This window comes from Thalassophryne amazonica, chromosome 10 (assembly GCF_902500255.1).
Source record: "Thalassophryne amazonica chromosome 10, fThaAma1.1, whole genome shotgun sequence".
NCBI lineage: Eukaryota > Metazoa > Chordata > Actinopteri > Batrachoidiformes > Batrachoididae > Thalassophryne > Thalassophryne amazonica.
The window spans coordinates 29525977-29552468 of record NC_047112.1 but is presented as its reverse complement, the minus strand read 5'-3'; the positions used below and the strand labels follow the sequence as shown (position 1 = coordinate 29552468).

At 43.4% G+C, this 26492-nt stretch overlaps 1 protein-coding gene across 1 annotated transcript in view; it reads left to right on the top strand.

The window, feature by feature from the left end:
- xpr1a (xenotropic and polytropic retrovirus receptor 1a) overlaps window positions 1–26492 on the top strand; it is a 229231-nt gene that overhangs the window by 150505 nt on the left and 52234 nt on the right. Inside the window, exon 3 of the mRNA XM_034179678.1 lies at window positions 11400–11501. Coding sequence (XP_034035569.1) covers window positions 11400–11501 — 102 coding nt within the window. The remainder of the gene's footprint in view (window positions 1–11399; window positions 11502–26492) is intronic.

Below are 26492 nucleotides of genomic sequence, written 5' to 3'. Positions count from 1 at the left end.
ATCTGCGCTCTGAGGCAGCGTCATCTCGCTGTTTCAAGTTGAAAACTTCCACATTTCAGGCTCTGTTCACCCAGTAAGTCGTCAGAGAACAGAGAACTTTCAGAAGAAGTCGGCATGAGGAGTTTATGCGGACATTCCACTATTAAAGGTCATTTTGTAATGAAAGAACGTGCGGGCAGAGTCGCATGTCGGCCGCACCCGACCGCGGGGGGTCGCGACAGGAAAAACACCTCCGTTGGAAAACTTAACGGGCAAGTTGGAACATGCCCAAGCTGTTAAACAATTTCTCAGTTACTCACTTGTTGAAAGCCATCAAAAGCCACCTGAATTTTACAAATGGTTTTCAACACTGAGGTGTTTTTCCTGTCGCGGCGCACACAGATTTGCGTCGTCGTCACGGAAACGACTCTGCGACCTGACATTTAAGATTGTGACACTCTGAGAACCAACAGTCTGATTGTCAGCAGGATGTCTGCAGATCTTTGTGACATCATAAGCCAGGTTTTTAAAAAAATGTGGAATCTTCCACTATTAGTGCAGCAGATAAGTGAAACAATTATGCAAATGGTGATAAAAGCATCAAATTCAGCAGAAATACTCCTTAGACACTCCTCTTTTGCAAATTATTGGTTGAGCTCATAGGAATAATAAATGGAATAGTGTTGACAGTGTTGAATGCTTGGTCTCCAAAGTAAAGGTCAAACAAGGTCTACGTCTATTGGATTCTATGACATATGACATATGTTACCCCGTAACGTCATAAGGATGATACATGGTCCAAACTATTCCTTTTTAAAACCGTGTTAACTCAACTATTAATTTGCATCACTTTTTACCAAAATTGGAACGACTTTAACTTTTGAGCCCTTGTACAAAATGAAACTGACCTTTGTCACCATTTTTGCTGTTTTTAATCCCGTACCCCCATAGAATTCAGTGACAGATAGTCCAAAGTATACCTTTTTGGAATCTTTATGATCAGGCAAATAATGTAGAATATTTTTCAATATGATTGGAGCATCTTTTAATTTTGACTCCTGTGTAATTCTTCAATTGACCCCTACCTGACCACCGATTGAAAATTCAAGTGGCCAATCAGTTTTTTTCAAAAGAGGATTGTCTGAGTAGTATTTCTGCCAAATTTGATGCTTTTATCACCATTTGCAGGATTCCCCTCTAAATATTCTCTTATCCGCTGCACTATATAAAATGAAGAGATAAATAGAAAATCTTGAAGTGGATCAGGATCGACACTCCAATGTGGTGTTAGTGAAAGAACACCTAAAACTCAATTCTGTTGGAATTGTTGGGGAAAGTGTAGTGACACAGATCCACTACAGGGGGCGCAAATGAACGGTCAATAGATGAGCCAAAAGGTAACAATTTTAATGTTGTGAATGTGCACAACGATTATACAGACAATCACAGAATCGGATAGCAGTCAGTACACCAAGGTGACGTGTGGGCAGGCTCGAGGATAGAAGACGTCTGTCCCAAGAAGAGCCGGAACCCCATGATCTCCACTGCCACAGAACCCGGAGAATACTGGAGCCGCCAAGTCCCAAATTTCCAGGTGATCACCGTCCCTGACTGTCGGATCTGGTACTGCTGGCGAGGAGCACAAACAGTGAGATGTGGGTGTGTGCACACCCAGTAACAAAAACAGTCAGAAGGTGGAAAGTCACCTCCACCTCTAATCACACACTCGTGCAGCTCCTGTCTAACCACTTATCTGGTTTGGGTGTGAAGCGAAGCCGTTGCTGTTCACACCAAACGCCAATCCACAGATAATGAAACGCCACAGGAATACGGCTGCAAAGAAGTTCAGGTTATTATTCAATGATTTAGGTCAGCAGAGAAAAGTACCTTCACAGGTAGATGATATCTCGGCAGCGAGGTGGAGATGACATCCGGCTTTTATGGAGGGATGAAATGAAGATGGATGACAGCCGTCACTCCCGGTTGTGTCCGTGGTGGCAGCGCCCTCTCGTACCTGAAGCCCGCACTTCAGGCAGGGCGCCCTCTGGTGGTGGGCCAGCAGTACCTCCTCTTCTGGCGGCCCACACAACAGGAATCTGCCAATCGTGTTTTGACATATCTTGAACAGAAACAGACAGAAAGATGATGACATAACCTCCACTTTTATCTGTTGATTAGCAGAGATACGTAAGTATATGATGCTCATAAGGCCTGTTTCTACTAATGCTGATTTAAGTTGCGTTTTTGCAGCAGCATAATGGGAGATAAATGAAAGAAGGGTTTTAGCAGCTGCAGAGATGCTGGCAGAAAGATTGCTGCTGGAGTCATCATCAACCACAGCTGTGAGAATCAACTCAAAGATGAAGTGACTCTGACTGGCGCCTTTGTTCTCAGCTCACAGGATACAGGATGCATGAACACGAACACGTGTTCCAGCTGTACGCAGTGTAACAGGAAGGTGATGGTGTTGAGGATAGAGAGGTCGACTTGTGAGCAGAGGATTTGTGATTCAAATCCACAGTCAGACCAAAAAATCACTCAAGTCCCTTGGGTAAGGTCTTTAATCCCCCAGGCTACTCCCTGTGTGCAGTGGAGCGTTTTGCATGGCAGCACGCTGACATCAGTGTGTGAGTGAAAGTAAGACGGGTGCATTTCAGAATGGAAAAGCTGCTCAGTCAAGTAAATTGTGCAACAACTTTTCCCCTTTAAAAATAGGTGATTTGTTTTCAGTGGTGTCCTGCAAGTTATAAAAAATATGTTTTATTTTTTTTTATCAGGTTTTTATAATTATTTTATCATAGAGTGATCATTGCATCTGCTTTTGTGTTGTCACCTACCAAGCTGCACACCTCAAAAGTGATTTTTGTTTGTTTGTTTGTTTGAGTATGGGATTTGTTAATTAGCATTAACAATGAAATATAAACCTGAATCTCTTTTTTTTTCGGGGCAAATTGGAATGTTTGGGCCTTTTAGAATTTATTCTGTGTTGACCCATCCTTTAAAAAACAAGAGCATGAAGCCCTGGATGATTTTATAGAGGATTGTATGTAATGTAGCAATCTAAAAATAGCAAGCATTAAATTTTGCTTTATTTCTAACATTTTATACATTACTGAACTGTACATTTAAGCAGCATGGTGGCTTCGTGGTTAGCACTGTTGCCTCACAGCAAGAAGGTCATGGGATCAATTCCCACCTGTGGCCTTGCTGTATGGTGTTTGCGTGTTCTCCCCATGTTTGTGTGGGTTCCAGCTTCCTCCCACATCCAAAGACATGCACGGTAGGTGGATTGGAAACTTTAAATTGTCCGTACATGTGCGTAGGCGTGAATGTGTGTTTTTGTCTATATGTGGCCCTGCGACAGACTGGCATCCTGTCCAGGGTGTACCCCGCCTCACACCCTGTGACTGCTGGGATAGGCTCCAGCCCCCCTTAATTGGAGTAAGCGGTTGAAGATGAGTGAGTGAGTGAGTGAATTGTAAATTCATTAAAAGGAAAAGAAGGCACTGAGATTGTGCAGCAACAACAAAAGCATCAATTATATCATATTTAGGGCTGGATGCTGTAAGGGTTTTTTTTTTACTTTAAATGGGAAAGAAATCAACATGTGGGCATCATTCTCATTATTTACTGTATATTATGTAAGAAAAGTTCATCAATTGCGTAAGTGTTTAAAACTAAATGTTTTTACATTTAAAGTGTGTTTTTTTTTTTATTATAGTGCAATGCTGCACTGTAGCAGTGATGTCCTCTGGTGGAGTTGGATTTATTATCCAGTATTAGTTTTATGGATCATCCCTGTTTGCAGCTCTATTCGGTGACCACATGCATTGTGGTTACTGGGTTGCAGTTATTAATCTGTTGTTAACTACAAATGAATGCAGCCCCACAAGTGAAAGGGAGAGAGTGATTTATAGCCCTCCTCAGGGAAAAGAGTGGGCGTTCAGCTTTTAGAGCCTCCATATGTAATCTGGGTGTGACTTATTACTGTGTCACCTGATTTGTTTGATTTTGGATAATGAAATTTTTTGCATCGCTTCAATAAGATGTTTTTATCTGACACAACTTTATTTCCCCCCCCCCCCCCCCCCCCCCAAAAAAAAAAAGATTTAGAAATCACCTGCTAGTGCATATGGTGTTTTGTAAAATAATAAATATTTGGTCACATTTTGTCTCCATAATGATGGAAACTGTTTCCAAAATGCTTTGTTAGACATTTAAATTTTTTGAATTAGGTGTGATTCCATTGTTAAAAAAAATATTGTACAATTCAGTAGGTTTATGTGTGATTGCCAGCTTTTTCCCACATTGTTATTCTGTATTCATGTCTTTTATTCATTTTTGCCACTTTGTTTGCACGGTGCTGATTGGTGGTGTAATATTTCTTTGAATCACACCGCGTCTCACTCTGATAAACCCGACTGAAGGAGCGTGTTGGATCATTATTGATTCTGTTCCTGCACATGGACTCATTCCGCTGCTCGTTCATTCAGCTGACGTATTCGCCAGCCATCCAGTCAGCAGTTCAAGCGTGCATCTTTCCAGGCATTCCGGCAGGCTTCCAGCCGACTGCAGCGTTCTGTCAGCTGGCAGATACTGAAGTGTCTGGGTTGTATTCACTGAGCTGAAAGTGTTGGTAACTACACCTAGAATGGGCAGTTGGACTGAATTTTAAGGCAGATTGGAGAACATCTGCGTTTTCTGTGTCATTGTGTCTTTTTCTTCTGCCATGCAATATCACCAGCATCTTCTCTTTATCACTGTATGGTTTAATTCCTTGATTGCTCTTCACTCTCTTCTCCATTTCACATACCTTTGCTATAGAGGTGTAAACCTCTTCCATCTAAAATGATACAATATGTATCTCGATGCACTGGCTGTAATACGATTCAGGAACAGTACTTTTTATTATGGAATGATTCACTTTGATGCTGTTTGATATGGTGCGATACAATGCAATCCAGTATAATTCTTTAAGTGAAAATGCAAACAAAGTGAAAATGCAAAAAAAAAAAAGAAAAAGTGATGATTCAGTGGAAAATGAACATGTAAATGGTAATGGACTGCATTTATATAGCGCTTTTCCATCTGAATCAGACGCTCAAAGCGCTTTACAATTATGCCTCACATTCACCCCGATGTCAGGGGTGAATGTGTTGTGGTTTATTTATGACCCGGAGCTCAAACGTGTCGAGCCGGTTGTGCAGGTGAGAGAACGCAGCTACTCTGGTTATTTGTTTTCGCAAACACTTACGGACACGACCTCTCCCATTTGCCTCGACTTCTCCACTGGGAACCGAAAAAAATCTAGACTTCTTGCAATTGCTTCTGTGATTACAGCCAAAAACAAAACAGTACACCACTTTTCCATTAGAAGTATCGCTGTTTGTGGGCAGAGACTAATAGCCGGGCTGCCTTGTTTGTGCCGGCTGTCCCCGGCATCAGATGCTTTGAGCATCTGATGCAGATGGAAAAGCGCTATATAAATGCAGTCCATTTAATCCAGATATTTATATTTCTGTTCCATGATAAAAAACAGAATGTGCCAAAAGGGGCATCGGTTACATTCAAATGCTTATTTCATGAAAAACCTTGAAGTTTTTCTGCTGTGCTGCAGCAACTTGCCATTGCCTCTGCTCACCTTTTTGTTCACCACTGGGGGCAGCACCACATATAGTAGCAGAAGAAGCCCAGAAGAAGACGTTAGCTGTTAGCAAAGCTGAAATATAATAGCAAACATTCCTGTTCTGTTCCAGAATGACTGTATTAACAAATTGTGAATCAAGTGTAGAGTTCAATGGGTACATTTATCCACTACTATCAGTCAGGATCTTTTTTACAACATAGTTATCATTCCTGTGACTACTCTCGCTAGAGCGTAGTTCAGGTTGACCTTTGAACTTTTATGAGAGCTTGAAGATTATACTGTCACATGCGCCACAAGCTCAGGCAGTGAATGCTTTCATTTTGTCCGAACAACGATATGCAGTTTCTGTATATTCTGTGTTAGTACGTGCCCACGGCCAACGTGCTTGATGAATTCCTGCGCATAAAGTAGTTCCCAGATAACTGTGATAGATAGAGGGTTTTCATGTGACGTATCGGTCACGTCATTTTGTGTCCTGCGGCCATTCTGGATTACGACGCGGTGGCCGCTGTGTTACGCTACGTGCATTTGGCAAACAATTGCAGAAGCTTCAACTTCGGTGTGAAGAAGCCTCACGGCACCGTGGCACTGAGAGAGATCCGCCGCTACTAGAAATCCACTGCTCCCAGAATTTTATCTTATTTTATTCTGCAATAAAATTATATAAGAATACATAAAAATACTGCCGAGCATAACACAAGAACACTTCCAATACGGACGCTTATTTACATTGTGGTCCTCGAGCACCGAGCTGCTGATCTGCAAGCTGCCCTTCTAGCGCCTGGTGAGAGAAATCGCTTAGGACTTCAAGACCGACCTCCGCTTTCAGAGCTCCGCTGTGATGCTCTGCAGGAGGCCGGCGAGGCTGACCTGGTCAGCAGCTTCCTAGTTCACAATATCGCAGTGTGACACTGTCGGCCAGTTTGTTACATCACCACTAAATTCACTATCTGGTATAAGATACGGATCCACTGAACCAACTGCTACATATCTATCACAATAATTAGCTTTATCTCAAGGGTTTAAAGCATCGTAATAACCGTACATTCTCTCCATTTTTCTATCACACGTCAGCCTCCTTGTAATCCAGAATGGAGACGGCACCTGTCCTGCAGCAAATTGGCCACGTGATTGAAAACCCTCTATTCCTGTGAGATAATGAGTATATCTCGTCTAAATCAATTCTAAAATGTACCAGTAATAAAATTATAAATATAACTGAAGTTTTAAGATTGGTTGTAATAAATATGTAGGAAAGTTAAAGTTTTGGAGCAACTTCACCTATTATTGTTCAAGCACATTGTAAACATTGACACAATGGAGCTTGATGCAGAAGGGTTCAGAAATATACGATTGGAATGTTTTGATTACCATTTACAGTTGGCAATGAAAGACTTGGGTGTTAACTTCGTGTTAAAGTATGAACAAGAAGCTACACTGAAAGAGATCTATCTGGGAAGAGACAGGCAAAAGTTCTAAAATTGCTTGAATGACAAAACTCTGCTGACTGAGATACATTTCTCAGTGGACAGCCAGCTTTAGGTGGCACTTTTTGAAAGAGTAGTAAAAAGAGCAGCATAGCGGTGCCTGTATGTTTTAACCCTTGAATCCTGGTGGTTCTCGATATAGATGTTGGAAGTGTAATACAGCGTTTCTGATGGGATTTGTCCATGAAGCAAATTATATGTTGAGGGAGCTCTCAGCTTTTAGTTACTGTCAGAATTTTTCTTTCCTGTACTCAAAATGTGTATTTTCTGTTGTAAGTTATATTGTCTTTTCACCCACTGAATGACTTGTTGGAATTAACATCCAGCTGTGGAGGCAGTTTCTCATTCATTTTAATTGTAAAGTTGCTGTAATTTAAAGCTGCTGTTAAACTTTTTTTTAACCTTTTCTGTTGGGAAAGTGAATGCACAGACCCACGTTAGGGGGCGTAAATGAGCGGCCAATAGGAATTCCAATAAATAACAATTTATTATGCAAAAGTGCAAACAGATTATGAATATGCTGAGTCCAATTAATAACAAAATGGTGATACGTGGGCAGGACTGAGGGTAGGAGACGCCTAGCCAGAGAAGAGCCGGAACCCACGAAGTCCCACCGCCAGCCGGAGGCCTGCAATACACCAGAGCCGCCAAGTCCTGGTCCCCCAGGTGGCCACCGCTCGAGGCTGTCGGACCGTTACTGCTGGCAGGAGCATAAACAGATTAGGTGGGTGTGTGTACACCCAGCAAACAGTCAGCAAATCACAGAAATCCTCCTGAAGGAATAAATCTAGATACTCCCAGAGTGCAGAGGAAAACTGGAGAACGTGCAGTGTCAATGGTTATACTCAGCAAGTCAGAAGTGAGGAGTGGAGATGCCAACTCCTCCAAACTTCCCACAAACTCGGCTACAAGCTGCAAGTATAAGTCACAACTGCAAAGACTTCAGTAACAATGAATGTGCGTACGGCACAGAACGGCTGAGTAGGTTTACCTGTGTGGTAAGCTGATAACTCGGCAGAGTTATGGTGTCCTTCCCAGGCTTTTATGGATGGTGGTGATGAATGATGACAATCAGCTGACAGCCAACGAGCGCACCTGGTGACATCAGAGAGGCCAATGGGCCCTCCAAGGGCCAAAAAATGCCAGTGTGCCAGGGCGCCATCTGGTGGTGGGCCAGCAGTACCTCCTCTTCAGCAGCCCACATAACATTTTCATCATGTTTATGTGCTCAGTGGAGAATGAGGTGTTTGCACTTGTGAGTATTGACAAGCTGCTGCCCAGGGCTTATTACTGTGTTAAATAAAATTCCTCTCCATCTAATACTGTCAGCCAGGGCGCGCGTCATTAAATAGCTGGTGTTTATGAGGCGGTATTGCCATCAGGACTCTCATGCAGAACTGTGTTTCAGAGCTGTGTTCTGACAAACTGACTCACAGATCCAATTTGTAATTTGATGTGCAGGTACTGTGGATCTGGTACAGCTGGACTGTCCAGATCCACAGCTGCTTCGGTGGGAGGACACACCTCCTGCCGTCTCAGCGCACAGAACAAAGCCACACTCGTGTGGGACTTAGACAAATTTCTGTGCGAGTACAAAGGTGATTGTCTGCAGTCTGTTGTCATGCCAAGAGTGCAACTGGCCACACATTTTCTAAGTGCCATGCGAGCGGTGTGAGATGTTCGTGTGTGTCACCTGGAATTTGGCCACCACCTGCCGTGAGAGAGTTTGATGGGTTTGCACAGCACACACTTTGTCTTTCAGGCGCTTATTTGCGCAAATAGTTGTAGCAACAGGTGTACGAAGCATTGCAGGCAGGGACGACATTACACGGTTTGCACATGATTCCTGCATAATGCGCACTAAGTGTGCACATCCAAACTTCGCACTATGTGTGAAGGGGCCCTGAGATGTGTACCAACCTCTGCTTTAATCACACACTCCAACCTTATAACAGAAAACAAAACCTCCCTCTGAGTACTGAATGCATTAGGTCTATCTCACTGACCAGCTTTAACAGACGTTAAAGCATGCAATATTCACGTAGGTGTTAATCCAGCTGTCATCGCAACTTCCAGCAATATGTCTTTTCTGGTGGCTCACTGTGTAGATCCATTTCCTTCCCAGAAATCGTTCCATGCATTTTACTTGTGTCTGTTCCAACATTCAAGAATAATGCACTCAGTTTATGCACCCCAAAAGGTAATGGCAAGAACTTGGACTTGCCCCAATTAAATTTGCATTTTGCATTCGACTGTGCACCACAGAACCTCAAGATAAGGCCCTTAATATTTTTGTAATGCAACTGTTGTGCTTGAACTTGAACTCCGTACTTTATTTCTGCTCTCTTACAAATTAGGTACTGAAACAATCAGAGACCTTGACGTGAACCACCTGTCCAGCCAATTGTCCAGTTATTTATGAGCCCCTAAATTTAAGGGTCTATGTATTTTGGCTATTATAGCTACACCTGACACTTTATTTGGATCTAAATACCCTCAAATTAAAACTACAAATCTCTACTTAATCACTTTAACCACTTCTTCATGTGTGGAAAGAATATGTAAGGTAGATGTTCAATGCAACTAGGGTGAGACTAACACACGGGTTGAGTGTGCAGTGTCGGCACAAAGCATTCAGAGGAAGGGGAGGTTGGCACTCAGTGGCGAGTATGCTGTCGCCGAAGACGGCTGAAGTTTACCGAGCGCTAGGTGGCGAAAAAAATACCTCCCAAGTGTAGCGGCTGCACTCTGCATTGTGTTGTTATGACTCCACCCATTCGCTCCCCTCGGGACGCGAACGTACAATCCTCGGCATGGAAGACGGACTCTCTAACCAGAAGCCTAAAATCCAGGACTCTGGCCTTGTGACCAGAGAATCCTTTTGAGCTGTTTGATGGGAGTGAGGTTTACTAACTACATCTGCACAGCGACACCTGCTGGCCTCCGTTACACAAATACCATGTAAAATATACATAATGCAAAATAAAATGCATAAACCAAAATTATGGCAGTAAAATACCTCCTCAGTGTCAATGATGGTAATGATTGTTTGTTTGTGGGTGGGGCTAATTGTTCCTAAGGCTGCTTTGCAGTGAAACTGGCTACTGTCACTTATGTGTGTAAGGTGTTTGTATCAAAATAGTAATAAAATGCCTCCCTCATCACTTTTTTCTGTGAATTGTGTGTGTGTGTGTGTGTGTGTGTGTGTGTGTGTGTGTGTGTGTGTGTGTGTGTGTGTGTGTGTGTGTGTGTGTGTGTGTGTGTGTGTGTGTGTGTGTGTACACACAATGCACATTTTAGGCTCCATAAAAACAAAAGGAAAAAAAGAAAAAAGTGATGAGGGATTTTTTTTTTCTCTTAGAACAAACAATACAGCAAAATTTTCCTTGTGAAATTCCCCTTGTAATATGAATTAACATAAGTTTATGGCACACAGTTCATGTCATTCTTGATGATTCATAGCCTGGTTTGTTTCTTCTCTCCTGAAGCTTATGGCCATCAGCAAGAGAAGATTTTTTAAAATTGAATACAATAAAACAACATGGAAAAACACACATCTTCTTGTAGGGACTATACATTTTCATACAATAAATGTGTTGTCACAATACAGAGAAATATAAAGTAAGAATTCCAAAACAAAAAGAAGAATGAAAATGCAAGCACTACAGAGAAAGCAAAATCTTGTGTATAATTCAAATAAGAAAGAAACGGGACACCGGCTGTTTTGGGCCACAACATGCTCGCCACCAAGTTTGTGCTGATACTGCACACTCAACCCTTGTGTTAGTCTCACCCATGCAACTATGGTATAATATTTGACAAAAGTCCCTCTTCACTGTTATAAGGTAATCATTAGAGCCGACCACACCGGCTGTTTGTGGGCATGCCTGTGTGTTCTATGTGTATTCTTATTAAGTAACTGGATCATGGGTTGTTTTTAAAGTTTGCAGGTGTCAGGTAGTCTGGTGTGAATGAGACAGAGAATTGTTTCAGACAAAGCATCAATGCTGATTGAATTGTCCATTCCTGATAAAGACGTGCAGGGTTTTGTTAGAGGGGAGTGAGACGGAAGGAAGCTGTTGATCTAATTGTATCTCTCAGTGTCTGTTTGCGTCACTGCTGAAGAACCTTAAAGGAACAGATGGAGTATTTAGACGTCTGGCCTACTGGACAAGTTATGCAGTACATGATAAAAACACAAATTTAAAGCAGTCTCTTGTCATTTGGTGTGTTTGTGAAAGCACCTAATGATTGCTTGTCTTTGTTTTTGTTTTTTCGTTCTCCAGTCACAGATGAAGACACGGTGAAAAGATACTACGCCAAATTTGAGGAGATGTTTTTCCAGACCTGTGAGAAGGAGCTCCTGAAAATAAACACATTCTACTCAGGTAAAATATTTATTTTTGGAAGGATTCCATAGCAAATATAGTGAGTTTGCACTGTGAGATATCACAAATCGCATGGAGGAGGAAGCATACGTGCAAGGTTCAAAGTTCTATGCATGCTGGTCAAAATCCTAAATTGTCTCCAGACAAGGTGAATTTGAATTATATGGAATATTAGGGAATAAAATTACAGTGGTGCTGAAGAAAATCTCTTTTTTTTTTTTTTTTTTTTGTAAGTGATTAAAAAAAAATCACTTAAAAATGCTGTCACAGCTGTTTGAGAACTGCCTGTTTCAGTACCCGATGACGCTGGGTCTCTTCTTGGTCCTTTGAAGTCGGCAGTGAGCGGCGGGTTTAGTTGAGCACGACTTCCTGCGTGTATTTCAGGGAGTGAAGGATTATTTGTGTGACATGTAATGAGAGACGGACAGCATGAAATGTTCCAGAGCCAGAATTCACCCTTCATGAACCTCAGCTCAGTGAATGTGGGAAGTCACTAAACACAGATAGTGCCTCCCCTGGAGGCGGTTTGTGACACTACAGGCTGTCAGGGTCAGCCGAGGGCCAAGGTTGACTGATGAGGTTGCTGCAGTGCATAATGATGGCTGAGATGGTGGTTATTAAAGGACTGTAAACAAGCAGGATGTAAATCATTGTAGATCTTGTTAGCAAGTTGTTGATTAACTGAACTACTGAAGAAACTTTGAACTTTGGGGTTTGTTTTGTACTGCATCATTATATACTTCATCTGTCTGCAAATGTCGGAAGTTTGTTTTCATGTTGCTTCTACAGAGGCCATAACATGTTAGCTAGACTTTGCTATACAATAAAATAGTTCAGTTGATCAGAACAGATCGGGGCCTTTAGTTGCACCTATTAGGACTTTATTTTGTAGAACTGACTTCAAAATACATATCATAAATTAGATTTCATTGTAGATTTTATATCTCTGGGACCTCAGCCTTTGAGATGGAGAGACACTTGCAAAGAGCTTACAGAGTTATGAGGTTACTGGACAAAGGTGTTTGGCGATGCTTCTGATATTTTTTTGAAGGAAAATGAAGGTCAAAATCTATAGGTGCTACCTGTCTTACTGTATGGTTTTGTGGGACTTAGACGCTAACCAGTGACCTAAGGTGAAGGCTGGATGTTTTTTGTACTCGATGTCTTCGGATGATCCTTGGCTGCTGCTGGAATGCCTTTGTGTCAAGCGAGTAGTTACTTATGGAGACTAAGATGAGGAGGATTACTTGCATTGTGAGGCAGCGTCAGGTTTGACATTTTTGGCAATGTGGCCTGTTTCTCTGTGCATGATCAAGCACATAGGTGCATGGTTTGAGCGCCCCAGTGAATACTTATGTACATGTGATTTTTTTAGGGCCCTTTCACACATAGTAAGAATAAGTACAAATCAGGGCGAATCACGGCAGAACAGCTCATATGATTGAACCACGAAAACATCGAGCCGACGGGTGGTCGTGTACAAACCCGGTGTTGCGCAAGGAGGAACACAGTGCAAGCAGCTGAGACATGTTGCACCACATCGCGCCACTGGTGTGGAGAACAATAAAATAAAAAACAGCTGTATAATTAGTAAATATCATCGGGTTGATATAAATAATAAATAAAAGGGGAACAATACAGAACCCTGCAGTTAAATAACCCTGGTTAAATAAAAAATAAATGCCACTCATGGGATTCAAACCTGCAATTTACAAAAGCTCTGATTACCAGATGGAAACATTACCACTGCGTTACAATCACTGTCTTATAACAGGAGCATGAAATGGCTAAAATCAACAAGCACATAAAGGTATTTTTAAAAAAAGAAAAAAACGTGCCATCTTACAGTGTATTTCTGCTGATACATGACCGAAAGTGCCGTATTTGTCACACTGTTGGCTTGTCATATAGTCCCACGCCACTCTCGGGACACGTGTGTCCTGTCAGACAGACGTGACATTCAGATCGCCTGCTGCATGTCCACATGAACTGACGGTCCATTTCTCCAGCCCATCGCAAAAGCGATATATGTTTTTATGTATTTCCACGTGAGGACAGCAAGCACACACACGTGCATGTCTGTCAAAACACGGTACGTGTTCTGCAGCTGTGACGTCCAGGACCAGAGATGTCTCAACAGCTGTTGGCAGCCAGCCACACCCCCTGTCCTGTCAGCGCGCAGACCAAAGTAATCTCATCTCATCTGTGATCAGATGAGAGGCACCTCACCTGCAGGGGGGGTGTGCAAACCAAATGCATGTGTTGGGGGTTGTGGGGGGAGCCTACACTCTGGCACGCCACATCTGTACTTGGCAACTTCTTCGTTGGGGCACTTAGACGAATTTCACTGCCAGGACAAAAGTGATTGTCTGCTGACTGTTTTCATGCGAATGGCCACACATTTTCTAAGTGCCATGCGAGCGGTGTTAGATGTCCGTGTTTGTCACCTGGAATTTGGCCGATACCTGCCGCGAGAGAGTTTGGTGGGCTCTCACAGCGCACCCTCTGTCTTTCAGCCGCTGGTATGAGCAAATAGTTGTAGCAACAGGTGTACAAGGCGTTGGAGGCAGCTACAATTTTACACATATTGCATACGATTCCTGCTTCATGCACAATTCATGCGCAATTCGACCACATTCATACTATGTGTGAAGGGGCCCTTAGTTTTGTTTTTTTTTTCATAAATTTGCAAAAAAAAAAAAAATCAACCTTTTTCGTGTTGTCATTAAGAGGTATTCTGAGTAGAATTATGAGAGAAAAAATATGAATTTACTCATTTTGGAATAAGGCTCTAACAACAAATTCAAATTTCAAATTTATTAATTTATATAGCGCCAATTCACGACAAAATCGTCTCAAGGCGCTTCACAACATAAAAAACAATTAAAAATTTAAAACACAATCAAAACAACCATAAAAGAAAGACAGCAGTAAAAGAATACAAGATTAAAAACACATCATAACACTAATGATAAAACAGGGAAAATAAATGAGTCTTTAAACGTGATTTAAAGGTCTCCACAGTGTCCGACTGCCGAATGTGTGCCGGCAGATCGTTCCACAGAGCTGGGGCACGATAGGAAAAAGCTCTGTGACCGGCAGACTTTTTATTCACCCTGGGAACACACAGAAGTCCTGCACCCTGAGAACGCAGGGCCCGAGCTGGTACATAGGGGCTTATCAAGTCAGCCAGATAGGGAGGTGCAAGTCCATGAACAATTTTATAAACTAAAATTAGTACTTTAAAATCCGATCTTGCAGAAACAGGAAGCCAGTGCAGGGACACCAAGATTGGCGTAATGTGGTCAAACTTTCTGCTCCATGTCAAAAGTCTGGCAGCAGCATTCTGAACCAACTGAAGACCCCTGATCCTGGACTGCGGTAAGCCAGAGAATAGAGCATTACAATAGTCCAATCTAGAAGAGACAAACGCATGAATCAAAGTCTCAGCATCAGCCATAGACAGAATAGGACAAATCCTCGCTATATTTCGCAAATGGAAGAAGGCAGTCCTTGTAATGTCTCCAATGTGGAGATCAAAGGACAACGCAGGATCAAAAATTACTCCAAGGTTCCTCACTTTATCCGTATGATGTATAACACACAGACCTAAGCTAAATGCTAGCTGATCAAATTGATGCCGATATCTCGCTGGACCAAAAACCATAACTTCAGTCTTATCAGAATTTAAAAGCAGGAAGTTACTAGACATCCAACTTCTTACTGATGCAAGACAATCTTCCAAGGATTTTATGTGAGTAAGATTACCAGCAGTTATTGGCATATACAATTGAGTGTCATCAGCATAGCAATGAAAGGGAATCCCAAAACGCTGCAATATATTCCCGAGGGGTGCTACATAAAGAGAAAAAAAGCAAGGGGCCCAAAACGGATCCCTGAGGAACCCCAAACTTCATGTCTCTACGATCGGAGGAGGTTCCATTACACAATACACAGTAGGAACGACTGGACAGGCACGGCGTCAACCATGCAAGAGCAGTTCCAGTAATCCCAAAGTGATTCTCCAGCCTACTGAGTAGAATATGGTAATCCACAGTGTCAAATGCAGCACTAAGATCCAGCAGCACCAGGACCGTAGTGATATCCGAGTCCATTGCTCGCAAAAGGTCATTCACTACTTTAGTAAGTGCTGTCTCTGTGGAGTGAAATTTTCTAAAAGCAGACTGCAGTGGCTCAAAAAGATTATTCTCAGTGAGGTAGTCCACGAGCTGTCGCGAGACCACTTTTTCCAGGATTTTAGAACAAAATGACAGATTTGATATCGGTCTATAATTCTTCAATACACTAGGGTCGAGATTAGATTTTTTAAGTAATGGTTTGATCACTGCAGACTTAAAACACTTAGGAACAGATCCAGAAGTTAATGAGAGATTTATAATTTCCAGCACAGTTGGTCCAAGAATGGGCCACAGGTCCTTAAACAGTTTTGTTGGTATAGGATCAATTAAACAGGTTGTGCTTTTAGTAGACGTCACGAGCTTCGTCAGTGCACCTAGCGAGATACCATCAAAATCTTTAAATCTGGATACCACCTCAGTGGGCGCATCCACCTCCACAGTAGTATGCAGTGGTTGGGCCAAAGCCTGCTGAGATATACTCAACCTAATATCCTCAATTTTCTTCTCGAAGTAATCCAAGAAGTCCTGTGCTGAGAAAGGAGAGTGAATAACAGGTGGCTGTCCATGAATAAGAAGTGCTACAGTTTCAAACAAAAACTTGGAATTATGCTTATTTTTATTAATCAAATCAGAATAATAGGCACGCTTTGTAGCCAGTAGTGCCTGCTTATAATCCAAGACAGCATCTCGCCATGCAAGATGGAACACCTCTAACTTAGAACTACGCCATTTCCGTTCAAAACCTCGAGCCTTCTGCCTACGGTCACGCAGGTAACCATTAAACCAAGGTGAGTATGCCTTGGGAAGGCGTGTCCTCAAGAGAGGAGGCGCAACCTTGTCCAGTGTGGCCTTCAGCGCTGAGTTCAAGCCATCCGCAAGACTATCTACTGATTGAATATTCTCTAACCCCGAGGCCAAAATTTCAGGCAGTCTGGCTTTGAGTTCTATCATAATTGAAGGAGTAATGCGTCGCCGCAAAGAAAGACAAGGCTTTCGATCCACTAGGCGCGGCAACATAAATGCACACCTAACAAATGAGTGGTCAGAGATCACTGAGGCAAGAGGCAAAATGTCAATGTTTGTGACAGCAAGGCCACGTGTGAGTACCAAATCAAGGGTATTTCCACTAGTATGTGTTGAATCCTGAATACATTGCTGGAATCCCAGCGCATCCACAAGTTCCATAAATGACTTGCAAAGGGGATCAGAGGGCTTATTTGTGTGAATATTAAAATCACCAATAATCAAAATGTTGTCCACACTAGCTGACAGGCTAATGATGAAAGCACCAAATTCATCTAAAAATTCAGAATATGGGCCAGGAGGCCTATAAACAGTGACAACATGGCATGACTGATTTCCATACTTCTGACCCTGACAATATGTAGCATCATGGGCAGAGTGGAGAGTCAGATGCTCAAACGAATTATATTTATGCCCCCCGACAGTCAAGAAGGTAAACTTGGATTTATAGATAAAAGCAACACCCCCGCCTTGCTTCGCACGAGACATGTGACTGAATGTGTACCCTGGTGGGCAGGCCTCATTCAGAGGAAGAACAGCTGTGGGTTTGAGCCAGGTTTCACATAACCCAATCATGTCCAAATGATGATCCATAATTAGATCGTTAATCAACAGGGATTTTGAGGACAAAGATCTGATGTTAATAAGACCCAAACTGAAGACTTCTGTCGGTTTGACAGACTGACATCTTTGAATAGGCCTGAGTATCTTAAAATCCACTCCACGTTTTCCATCCAGCGCCCGGAGAGCGTCAGGAACCGCTGTCGTCACATCAGGACTACAATTCCCAGAAGCTGCAGGTCTGATGACATGGGCGCCGAGCACCGATGCGCTCAGCTGACCAGATGACCGGCACAGACGACCCAGTTCGATGGAACACAAACTTTCTCCGGGACCCTCTATGGACACAGCAACGTCGGCGGAACAAGCCAAGCTCTCTGATAGCGAGAATGTCCCGAGGGACATTATTGTTGTTCAAGCTTCGTAGCTCAGCTGCAGAGTAGCTTAGCATCACGCCAGCCGAGGGAGTGAAATCAATCAATCAATCAATCAACTTTTTTCTTATATAGCGCCAAATCACAACAAACAGTTGCCCCAAGGCGCTCTATATTGTAAGGCAAGGCCATACAACAATCACGAAAAACCCCAACGGTCAAAACGACCCCCTATGAGCAAGCACTTGGCTACAGTGGGAAGGAAAAACTCCCTTTTAACAGGAAGAAACCTCCAGCAGAACCAGGCTCAGGGAGGGGCAGTCTTCTGCTGAGACTGGTTGGGGCTGAGGGAAAGAACCAGGAAAAAGACATGCTGTGAAGGGGGGCAGAGATCGATCACTAATGATTAAATGCAGAGTGATGCATACGGAGCAAAAAGAGAAAGAAACAGTGCATCATGGGAACCCCCCCACAGTCTACGTCTAAAGCAACATAACCAAGGGATGGTCCAGGGTCACCTGATCCAGCCCTAACTATAAGCCTTAGCGAAAAGGAAAGTTTTAAGCCTAATCTTAAGTGTAGAGAGGGTATCTGTCTCCCTGATCTGAATTGGGAGCTGGTTCCACAGGAGAGGAGCCTGAAAGCTGAAGGCTCTGCCTCCCATTCTACTCTTACAAACCCTAGGAACTACAAGTAAGCCTGCAGTCTGAGAGCGAAGCGCTCTAATGGGGTAATATGGTACTACGAGGTCCCTAAGATAAGATGGGACCTGATTATTCAAAACCTTATAAGTAAGAAGAAGAATTTTAAATTCTATTCTAGAATTAACAGGAAGCCAATGAAGAGAGGCCAACACGGGTGAGATATGCTCTCTCCTGCTAGTCCCTGTCAGTACTCTAGCTGCAGCATTCTGAACCAACTGAAGGCTTTTTAGGGAACTTTTAGGACAACCTGATAATAATGAATTACAATAGTCCAGCCTAGAGGAAATAAATGCATGAATTAATTTTTCAGCATCACTCTGAGACAAGACCTTTCTGATTTTAGAGATATTGCGTAAATGCAAAAAGGCAGTCCTACATATTTGTTTAATATGCGCTTTGAATGACATATCCTGATCCAAAATGACTCCAAGATTTCTCACAGTATTACTAGAGATCAGGGAAATGCCATCCAGAAGATTTGTGGGGCCAAGTACAATAACTTCAGTTTACCTGAGTTTAAAAGCAGGAAATTAGAGGTCATCCATGTCTTTATGTCTGTAAGACAATCCTGCAGTTTAGCTAATTGGTGTGTATCCTCTGGCTTCATGGATAGATAAAGCTGGGTATCATCTGCGTAACAATGAAAATTTAAGCAATACCGTCTAATAATACTGCCTAAGGGAAGCATGTATAAAGTGAATAAAATTGGTCCTAGCACAGAACCTTGTGGAACTCCATAATTAACTTTAGTCTGTGAAGAAGATTCCCCATTTACATGAACAAACTGTAATCTATTAGACAAATATGATTCAAACCACCGCAGCGCAGTGCCTTTAATACCTATGACATGCTCTAATCTCTGTAATAAAATTTTATGGTCAACAGTATCAAAAGCAGCACTGAGGTCCAACAAAACAAGCACAGAGATAAGTCCACTGTCCGAAGCCATAAGAAGATCATTTGTAACCTTCACTAATGCTGTTTCTGTACTATGATGAATTCTAAAACCTGACTGAAACTCTTCAAATAGACCATTCCTCTGCAGGTGATCAGTTAGCTGTTTTACAACTACCCTCTCAAGAATCTTTGAGAGAAAAGGAAGGTTGGAGATTGGCCTATAATTAGCTAAGATAGCTGGGTCAAGTGATGGCTTTTTAAGTAATGGTTTAATTACTGCCACCTTAAAGGCCTGTGGTACATAACCAACTAACAAAGATAGATTGATCATATTTAAGATTGAAGCATTGAATAATGGTAGGACTTCCTTGAGCAGCCTGGCAGGAATGGGGTCTAATAAACATGTTGATGGTTTGGATGAAGTAACTAATGAAAATAACTCAGACAGAACAATCGGAGAGAAAGAGTCTAACCAAATACCGGCATCACTGAAAGCAGCCAAAGATAACGATACATCTTTGGGAAATGTGGCGTCGTACAGCGCAAAGCAGGCAATAAACAATCAAAGATAACTAAAAATGCACACTGAAGGACCAAAAACCACGTTAAGTACATATCCAAAATAAAAATTACACTCAAGCCACTAAAAACCGAATTATACACGAGAAAACTGGAGAAAATCAGACGAGCGGCGAACACACAACGCCAGCCAAATGTGGATAATGCGAAGCGCTATGAATACTTTCACTGTCAAATCATTTAGCATGTATTTGTTATATGTTATAGAAGTCTCAAACAAGCTCATCAGGCCTAAATGATGTTTACAGAAGAAGAATGTCTGTGAAAACATTCATAGAATTGTGGGCATTTGCAAATGTTTAAATTTAAATCTCAAACATGAAAATGAAAAAGGTAGATTAAGAACTGTTTTGCACTATATGAGCCCTTTAATCTCTTATTGTTGTAAGGCAATTATAGAACACTGTGTATAAGATCAAATTTGTCTCTAATGATGAAAATATAACATGTTTTTTAGGAATTCTTCAAATCTTTGTTGAATATAGATTTTTATTAATATTGATGAACTGTATTGGTGTAAGATATGGTTTTACCAAAGTCTTCAGGTCACAAACGTACATATATGAAAATATTTTAAAACGATGTATAATAAATTTGAAACTAGAGCAGCGCACTCGGAGCGCAAACCTCCACCAACACTAGTTTCCAATTCCACAAATTTTTACGTTGGAAAAAAAATTCAAGGTTAAAGTCCTGTTAGAAGTCTCATTTCATAAGCAATATTAGATGTGATCAAATGTCAGGAGTATGTATTTAGTTCATGCACTTGAATCAAAGTTTTTTTTCATGGAACATTGATTATCTTTACTACGTAATTTGTCATTCCTTTTTTGGAACTTCATTTCCGAGTCATAAGTGGAAGACTGACAAACGGGCATAAAAGTGGAACCTCCATCCACTTTTGGTGGTGTAGGTAAATCCATGACAGAAAAATGAGAGTGATTGAGGCACGTTTGATTGAGATATAATGCAAAATGTACACCAAATGGACTTTTCAATATTAAATTCAAATGTTCACAAAATCCACAGTCCGGATCAGATCCAGATCAAACTTTGTCAGGCGATAGTGAATGCCAGTCTGCATCTCACTTTCAAATATGAGAGCGATTGGAGCACATTTAGTAAAGTTATAATGTAAAACATACATAAAATGTGGTTTTCAATGTTTAAATGGCCACAAAACCAGATACCATCCTACATAATGTTCTCAAATATGAAAGAAATTAGATCTTTTTGACAGAGTTATGAATTTTAAAAATTCGTTCAATGTTAAAGGATAGGATATTTTCAAGATTTTTCCTGACTTTGACTTCGTTGGCGGAGGTAATGTATTTATTCATTCATGTCATTTCATTCATTGCCTTCTTACATAAGCATTTTTCATTAACAAAAAGAAACAAAAGGAAGATAAATCTTGTATTCTCTGCTTCTGGTAATAAAACTTAAAATAAAAAAAGAAATCTATTTGTTTTCTCAATTCCAATATGAATGCGGTCTCCTCATCAAGTCATCAAGCATCAAATAAACATCATTAACAGTAACATGATTGTCTTACATTTCAGCAGTTATATTTATTTTTCTTCTAATTTTCTATATTCTCTTATGATTTTGTCCTTATATATTTTTTAAATTTATAAATATTTGTACAACATTAATTTCTTCATTCAATGCATTCCAAAGCTTAACTCTAGAAACAGAGAGACACTTCTGTTTCACAGTTGTCTGTGCGAACATAGTCTGAAAATTATATTTTCTTCTATGGCAAATCGCCTGTGTAACAAAACTAAATACATTTTCAAGATCATCTGGCAAAATTCTTTGCTTAGCTTTCCACATAAGTGCAGTTTTTAAGTCGACAAGACCCTTAAATTTTAATTGACTAAGTGCAGTAAACAAACTATTGGTATGCACTCGGTGCCCTTTTTGTTGATAATTCTAATGGTTCTTTTTTGTAACAGATACAAGGACTTAGTGGTACTGCTACGTATATGTTACCCCAGACTTCAGTACAATAATTGAAGTATGGGAAAATACATTTGCAATGAGTTACAGTCAAACAAATCTTTTACTTTAAATAAAAGGCCAATACTTTTACTAACTGTTCTTTTTGTATAATCTCTGTGGGCTTTCCAGTTTAATTTTGCATCTACAACAACACCAAGAAACTTAACTTTACTAACTCTTTCAATAATAACTCCATCAATGGTCATTTTCACATCATCACTCATTCCATGACTAAAAATCACATAATTTGTTTTGTTAAGACAACTTATTTTCATTAAACCAGTTTCTCACTTTTATCATTTCTTCTGCTATTCTTTCCAACAAGTTACTTCCTGAGTGATATATATACTACTATCATCAGCAAACAACAAAAAAAATTAACATTTTTGATTATTCACAAATATCATTAATAAACAAAAGACAAAGCAAAGGCCGTAAAATGGACCCTTGCACATATGACTTCTCTACACTCAGAATTTAGCCCCTTAATATGAACATACCATTGACGGTTAGTAATATAACTTTGGGGCCACTGGTGTGCTGTGCCCCTAATCCCATACTTGTATAATTTTGATAACAACTCATGATTTATTGTATGGAATGCTTTGCGTAGATCAATAAACACTATACACAATAAACTGTGAGAGCTGCGACACTGATCTGTCATTGTTAAATTTGTGTTGTCCCTACTTTTGAAGATAGGGATTACTTGAGCAACTTTCATTTGTTCTGGAAAACCACCGGTTTCTATGTAAAGATTACCAATGAAGGTCATTGGTTTAACAATGCAATCAATGGTTCTTTTAATAATTGTGATAATAATGTATTTGTAATTATTATTAACCAGGCGAGACATTCTGTATAGGGAAATATCAAAAAACACGGAGGTCTGATATCTCCTATTATATATAAACATGCAAATGTACAGTATCTGTTGTGTGGGCCGCTGAAGAGGAGGTACTGCTGGCCCACCACCACCAGAGGGCGCCGCCGCCTCACGTGAGCAGCTACGGTGACAGCTGTCACCCATCACCTGAGACAGCTGACGGCAATCATCTGTGGGGTATATCAGCAGGACGGCACCTCCACCTCATTGCCGAGATATCGTTTCTACCTATGAGGTAACGTATCAAAGCTGACGGAGTGTATCCTTTTGGATTAGTGCATAGCTTGTGGATTACTGTTCCAACGAGAGGTGGAGGTAACTTCCCTGCTGTTCGGAGTCTTGGGTGCAAACGCGCCCCCATCTAACTGTTCTTTGTTCCTCGCCAGCAGTACCAGGTCCGACACGCGGAGGCAGTGGCCACCTGGGAGTTCGGGACTTGGCGGCTCCGGTATCTCCGGGGTCCTGTGGCGGAGGAAGCCGTGTGGTTCGGGTCTTACCTTGGAGAGGCGTCTCCTATCTTCGAGCCTGCCCACACAACACTTTTGTGAATTGACTGTTGTCCATTTCGTGATTGGTTGTATTCGTTGTGCACATTCACAACAGTAAAGCCTTGTTATTTGACTTTCTCCATTGTCCGTTCATTTGCGCCCCCTGTTGTGGGTCCGTGTACTGACACTTTCCCAACAGGATATCTCGGCCAACGTCATGGATCCCGAGGGGCGTCAACCGGCTGTTGAACGGCCAGTGGAAGAACAGGACGCGCAGGCGTCCGCGGGAGGGGTAATCGGTGAGTTGCAGCGGATCCTCACCGCTTTCACGACTCGGTTGGATTTCATGACCGAGCAGAACGTCCTCCTGAACCGCAGGGTGGAGGCTCTCGCCGCGCAGGTGGTAGCGCGCCCTCCGGGCGCCGCTGCGGCTCTCCCTCCCGTAGATCCTGTGCGTAACGTTGACGTTCCACTGGTTGTTCAACGACCTCTCCCTCCTTCCCCGGAAGCATACATAAGCCCTCCTGAGCCGTACGGAGGCTGTGTGGAGACGTGCGCGGATTTTCTGATGCAGTGTTCGCTCGTCTTCGCACAGCATCCCGTTATGTACGCGACCGATGCTAGTAAAGTAGCTTATGTCATAAACCTGCTTCGCAGTGAGGCACGCGCTTGGGCTACAGCACTCTGGGAGCAGAATTCACGGCTCCTTCTGACATACGATGGGTTTGTGAGGGGGCTCAGAACCGTGTTCGATCACCCTAATAGAGGAGAAACCGCTTCAACCGTGCTACTGTCAATGAGACAGGGGCGCCGGAGCGCAGCTGTTTATGCAGTCGACTTCCGCATCGCGGCTGCGAGATCCGGCTGGAATAACGCTGCCCTCCGCGCCGCCTTTGTAAACGGACTGTCTTTGGTTCTCAAGGAGCACCTGGTGGCTAAGGACGAACCGCGGGATTTAGACGGGCTTATCGATCTTGTCATACGGTTGGACAACCGGTTAGAAGAACGTCGGCGGGAACGAGACGAAGGGCATGGCCGGGCACGCGCCGTCCCTCTCCCTTCCGGTTCCGACCGTGCTCCGCCTTCCCCACGCTCCACGGCCCCTGCGCTCCGTGGGGCCACAGCTCCCCCTACTGACGAAGCTATGGACACGAGTAGGGCAACATTTAGGGCACCAGCTGCACAGAGGAGACGGGCCCATGGAGCTTGTTTTGTTTGTGGTGCACTAGAGCACCATGTGAGAGACTGCCCCGAGTGGTTACAACACCAACGCCCGCCCCTAGAGACTGGGCTAGGGGTGGGCCGAGACATTCACGTGGGACACACCCACATTGCTACACGACTCCCAGTCACGATCCTGTATGAGGATTTAACCCTGAAGGCCCCAGCACTGGTGGACACGGGCTCTGAGGGGAATCTGTTGGACTGCAGATGGGCCAGGGAGATAGGGCTCCCTCTGGTGGCGCTTACCTTGCCTGTGCAGGTTCGAGCGCTAGATGGCTCCCTGCTCCCTCCGATCACACATAAGACACCACCTGTAACGCTGGTAGTGTCAGGAAACCACCGGGAGGTGATCGAGTTTTTTGTGACTCAGGCCACTTCCCGTGTGGTTTTAGGCTTTCCCTGGATGTTGAAGCACAATCCCCGGATTGATTGGCCGGCCGGGGTAGTGGTTCAGTGGAGCGAGACCTGCCATCGGGTGTGTCTAGGTTCCTCGGTTCCTCCCGGCTCCCAAGCTAAGGAGGAGGTCAGAGTCCCGCCCAATCTGGGGACGGTGCCGGTGGAGTACCACGACCTTGTCGACGTGTTCAGCAAGGATCTGGTGCTCACACTCCCCCCCCACCGTCCGTACGATTGTGCCATCGATTTGGTTCCAGGCAGTGGGTTCCCGTCCAGTAGACTGTACAACCTCTCACGGCCTGAGCACGAATCAATGGAGACCTACATCCGGGACTCGTTAGCTGCCGGGTTGATCCGAAATTCCACCTCCCCGATGGGCGCAGGTTTCTTTTCATGGGGTAAAAAAGATGGCGGACTTCGTCCATGCATCGATTATAGGGGGCTGAACGAAATCACGGTTCGCAACCGATACCCGTTACCCCTATTGGATTCGGTGTTCACGCCCCTGCATGGAGCCAGATTTTACCAAGCTTGATCTTAGAAACGCGTATCATCTGGTTCGGATCCGGAAGGGAGACGAGTGGAAGACGGCATTCAACACCCCCTTAGGTCACTTTGAGTACCTGGTCATGCCGTTCGGCCTCACAAACGCCCCCCGCGACGTTCCAAGCCTTGGTTAACGACGTATTGCGGGACTTCCTGCAACCGGTTCGTCTTCGTATATCTAGACGATATACTCATCTTTTCTCCGGATCCTGAGACTCATGTCCGGCATGTACGTCAGGTCCTGCAGCGGTTATTGGAGAACCGGCTGTTGTTAAGGGCGAGAAGTGTGAGTTTCACCGCACCTCTTTGTCCTTCCTGGGGTTCATCATCTCCCCCAACTCCGTCGCACCTGATCGGCCAAGGTTGCTGCGGTGAGAGACTGGCCCCAACCCACAAGCCGTAGGAAGCTGCAACAGTTCCTCGGCTTTGCGAATTTCTACAGGAGGTTCATTAAAGGCTACAGTCAGGTTGTTAGCCCCCTGACAGCCCTGACCTCACCAAAAGTCCCCTTCACCTGGTCGGATCGTTGCGAGGCCGCGTTCAAGGAGTTGAAACGGCGCTTCTCGTCTGCACCCGTTCTGGTGCAGCCCGATCCTAGTCGCCAGTTAGTGGTTGAAGTGGACGCCTCGGACTCAGGGATAGGAGCTGTGCTGTCCCAGAGTGGGAAGACCGATAAGGTCCTTCATCCGTGTGCCTATTTTTCCCGCAGGTTGACCCCGGCTGAACGGAACTATGACGTCAGCAACCGAGAACTCCTTGCGGTGAAAGAGGCTCTTGAAGAGTGGAGACACCTGTTGGAGGGAACGTCCGTGCCATTCAGGGTTTTCACTGACCACCGGAACCTGGAGTATATCAGGACCGCCAAGCGGCTGAATCCCAGGCAAGCCCGCTGGTCACTGTTCTTCGGCCGTTTTGACTTCCGCATCACCTACCGGCCCGGGACCAAGAACCAGAAATCGGATGCCTTGTCCCGGGTACACGAAGACGAGGGCAAAGCGGAGTTGTCGGATCCACCGGAACCCATCATCCCGGAGTCCACTATCGTGGCCACCCTCACCTGGGACGTAGAGAGAACCGTCCGGGAGGCCTGGCACGAAGCCCGGACCCCGGGACTGGACCAAAGAACAGACTTTACATCCACCAGAGGCAAGGGCTGCAGTCCTGGACTTC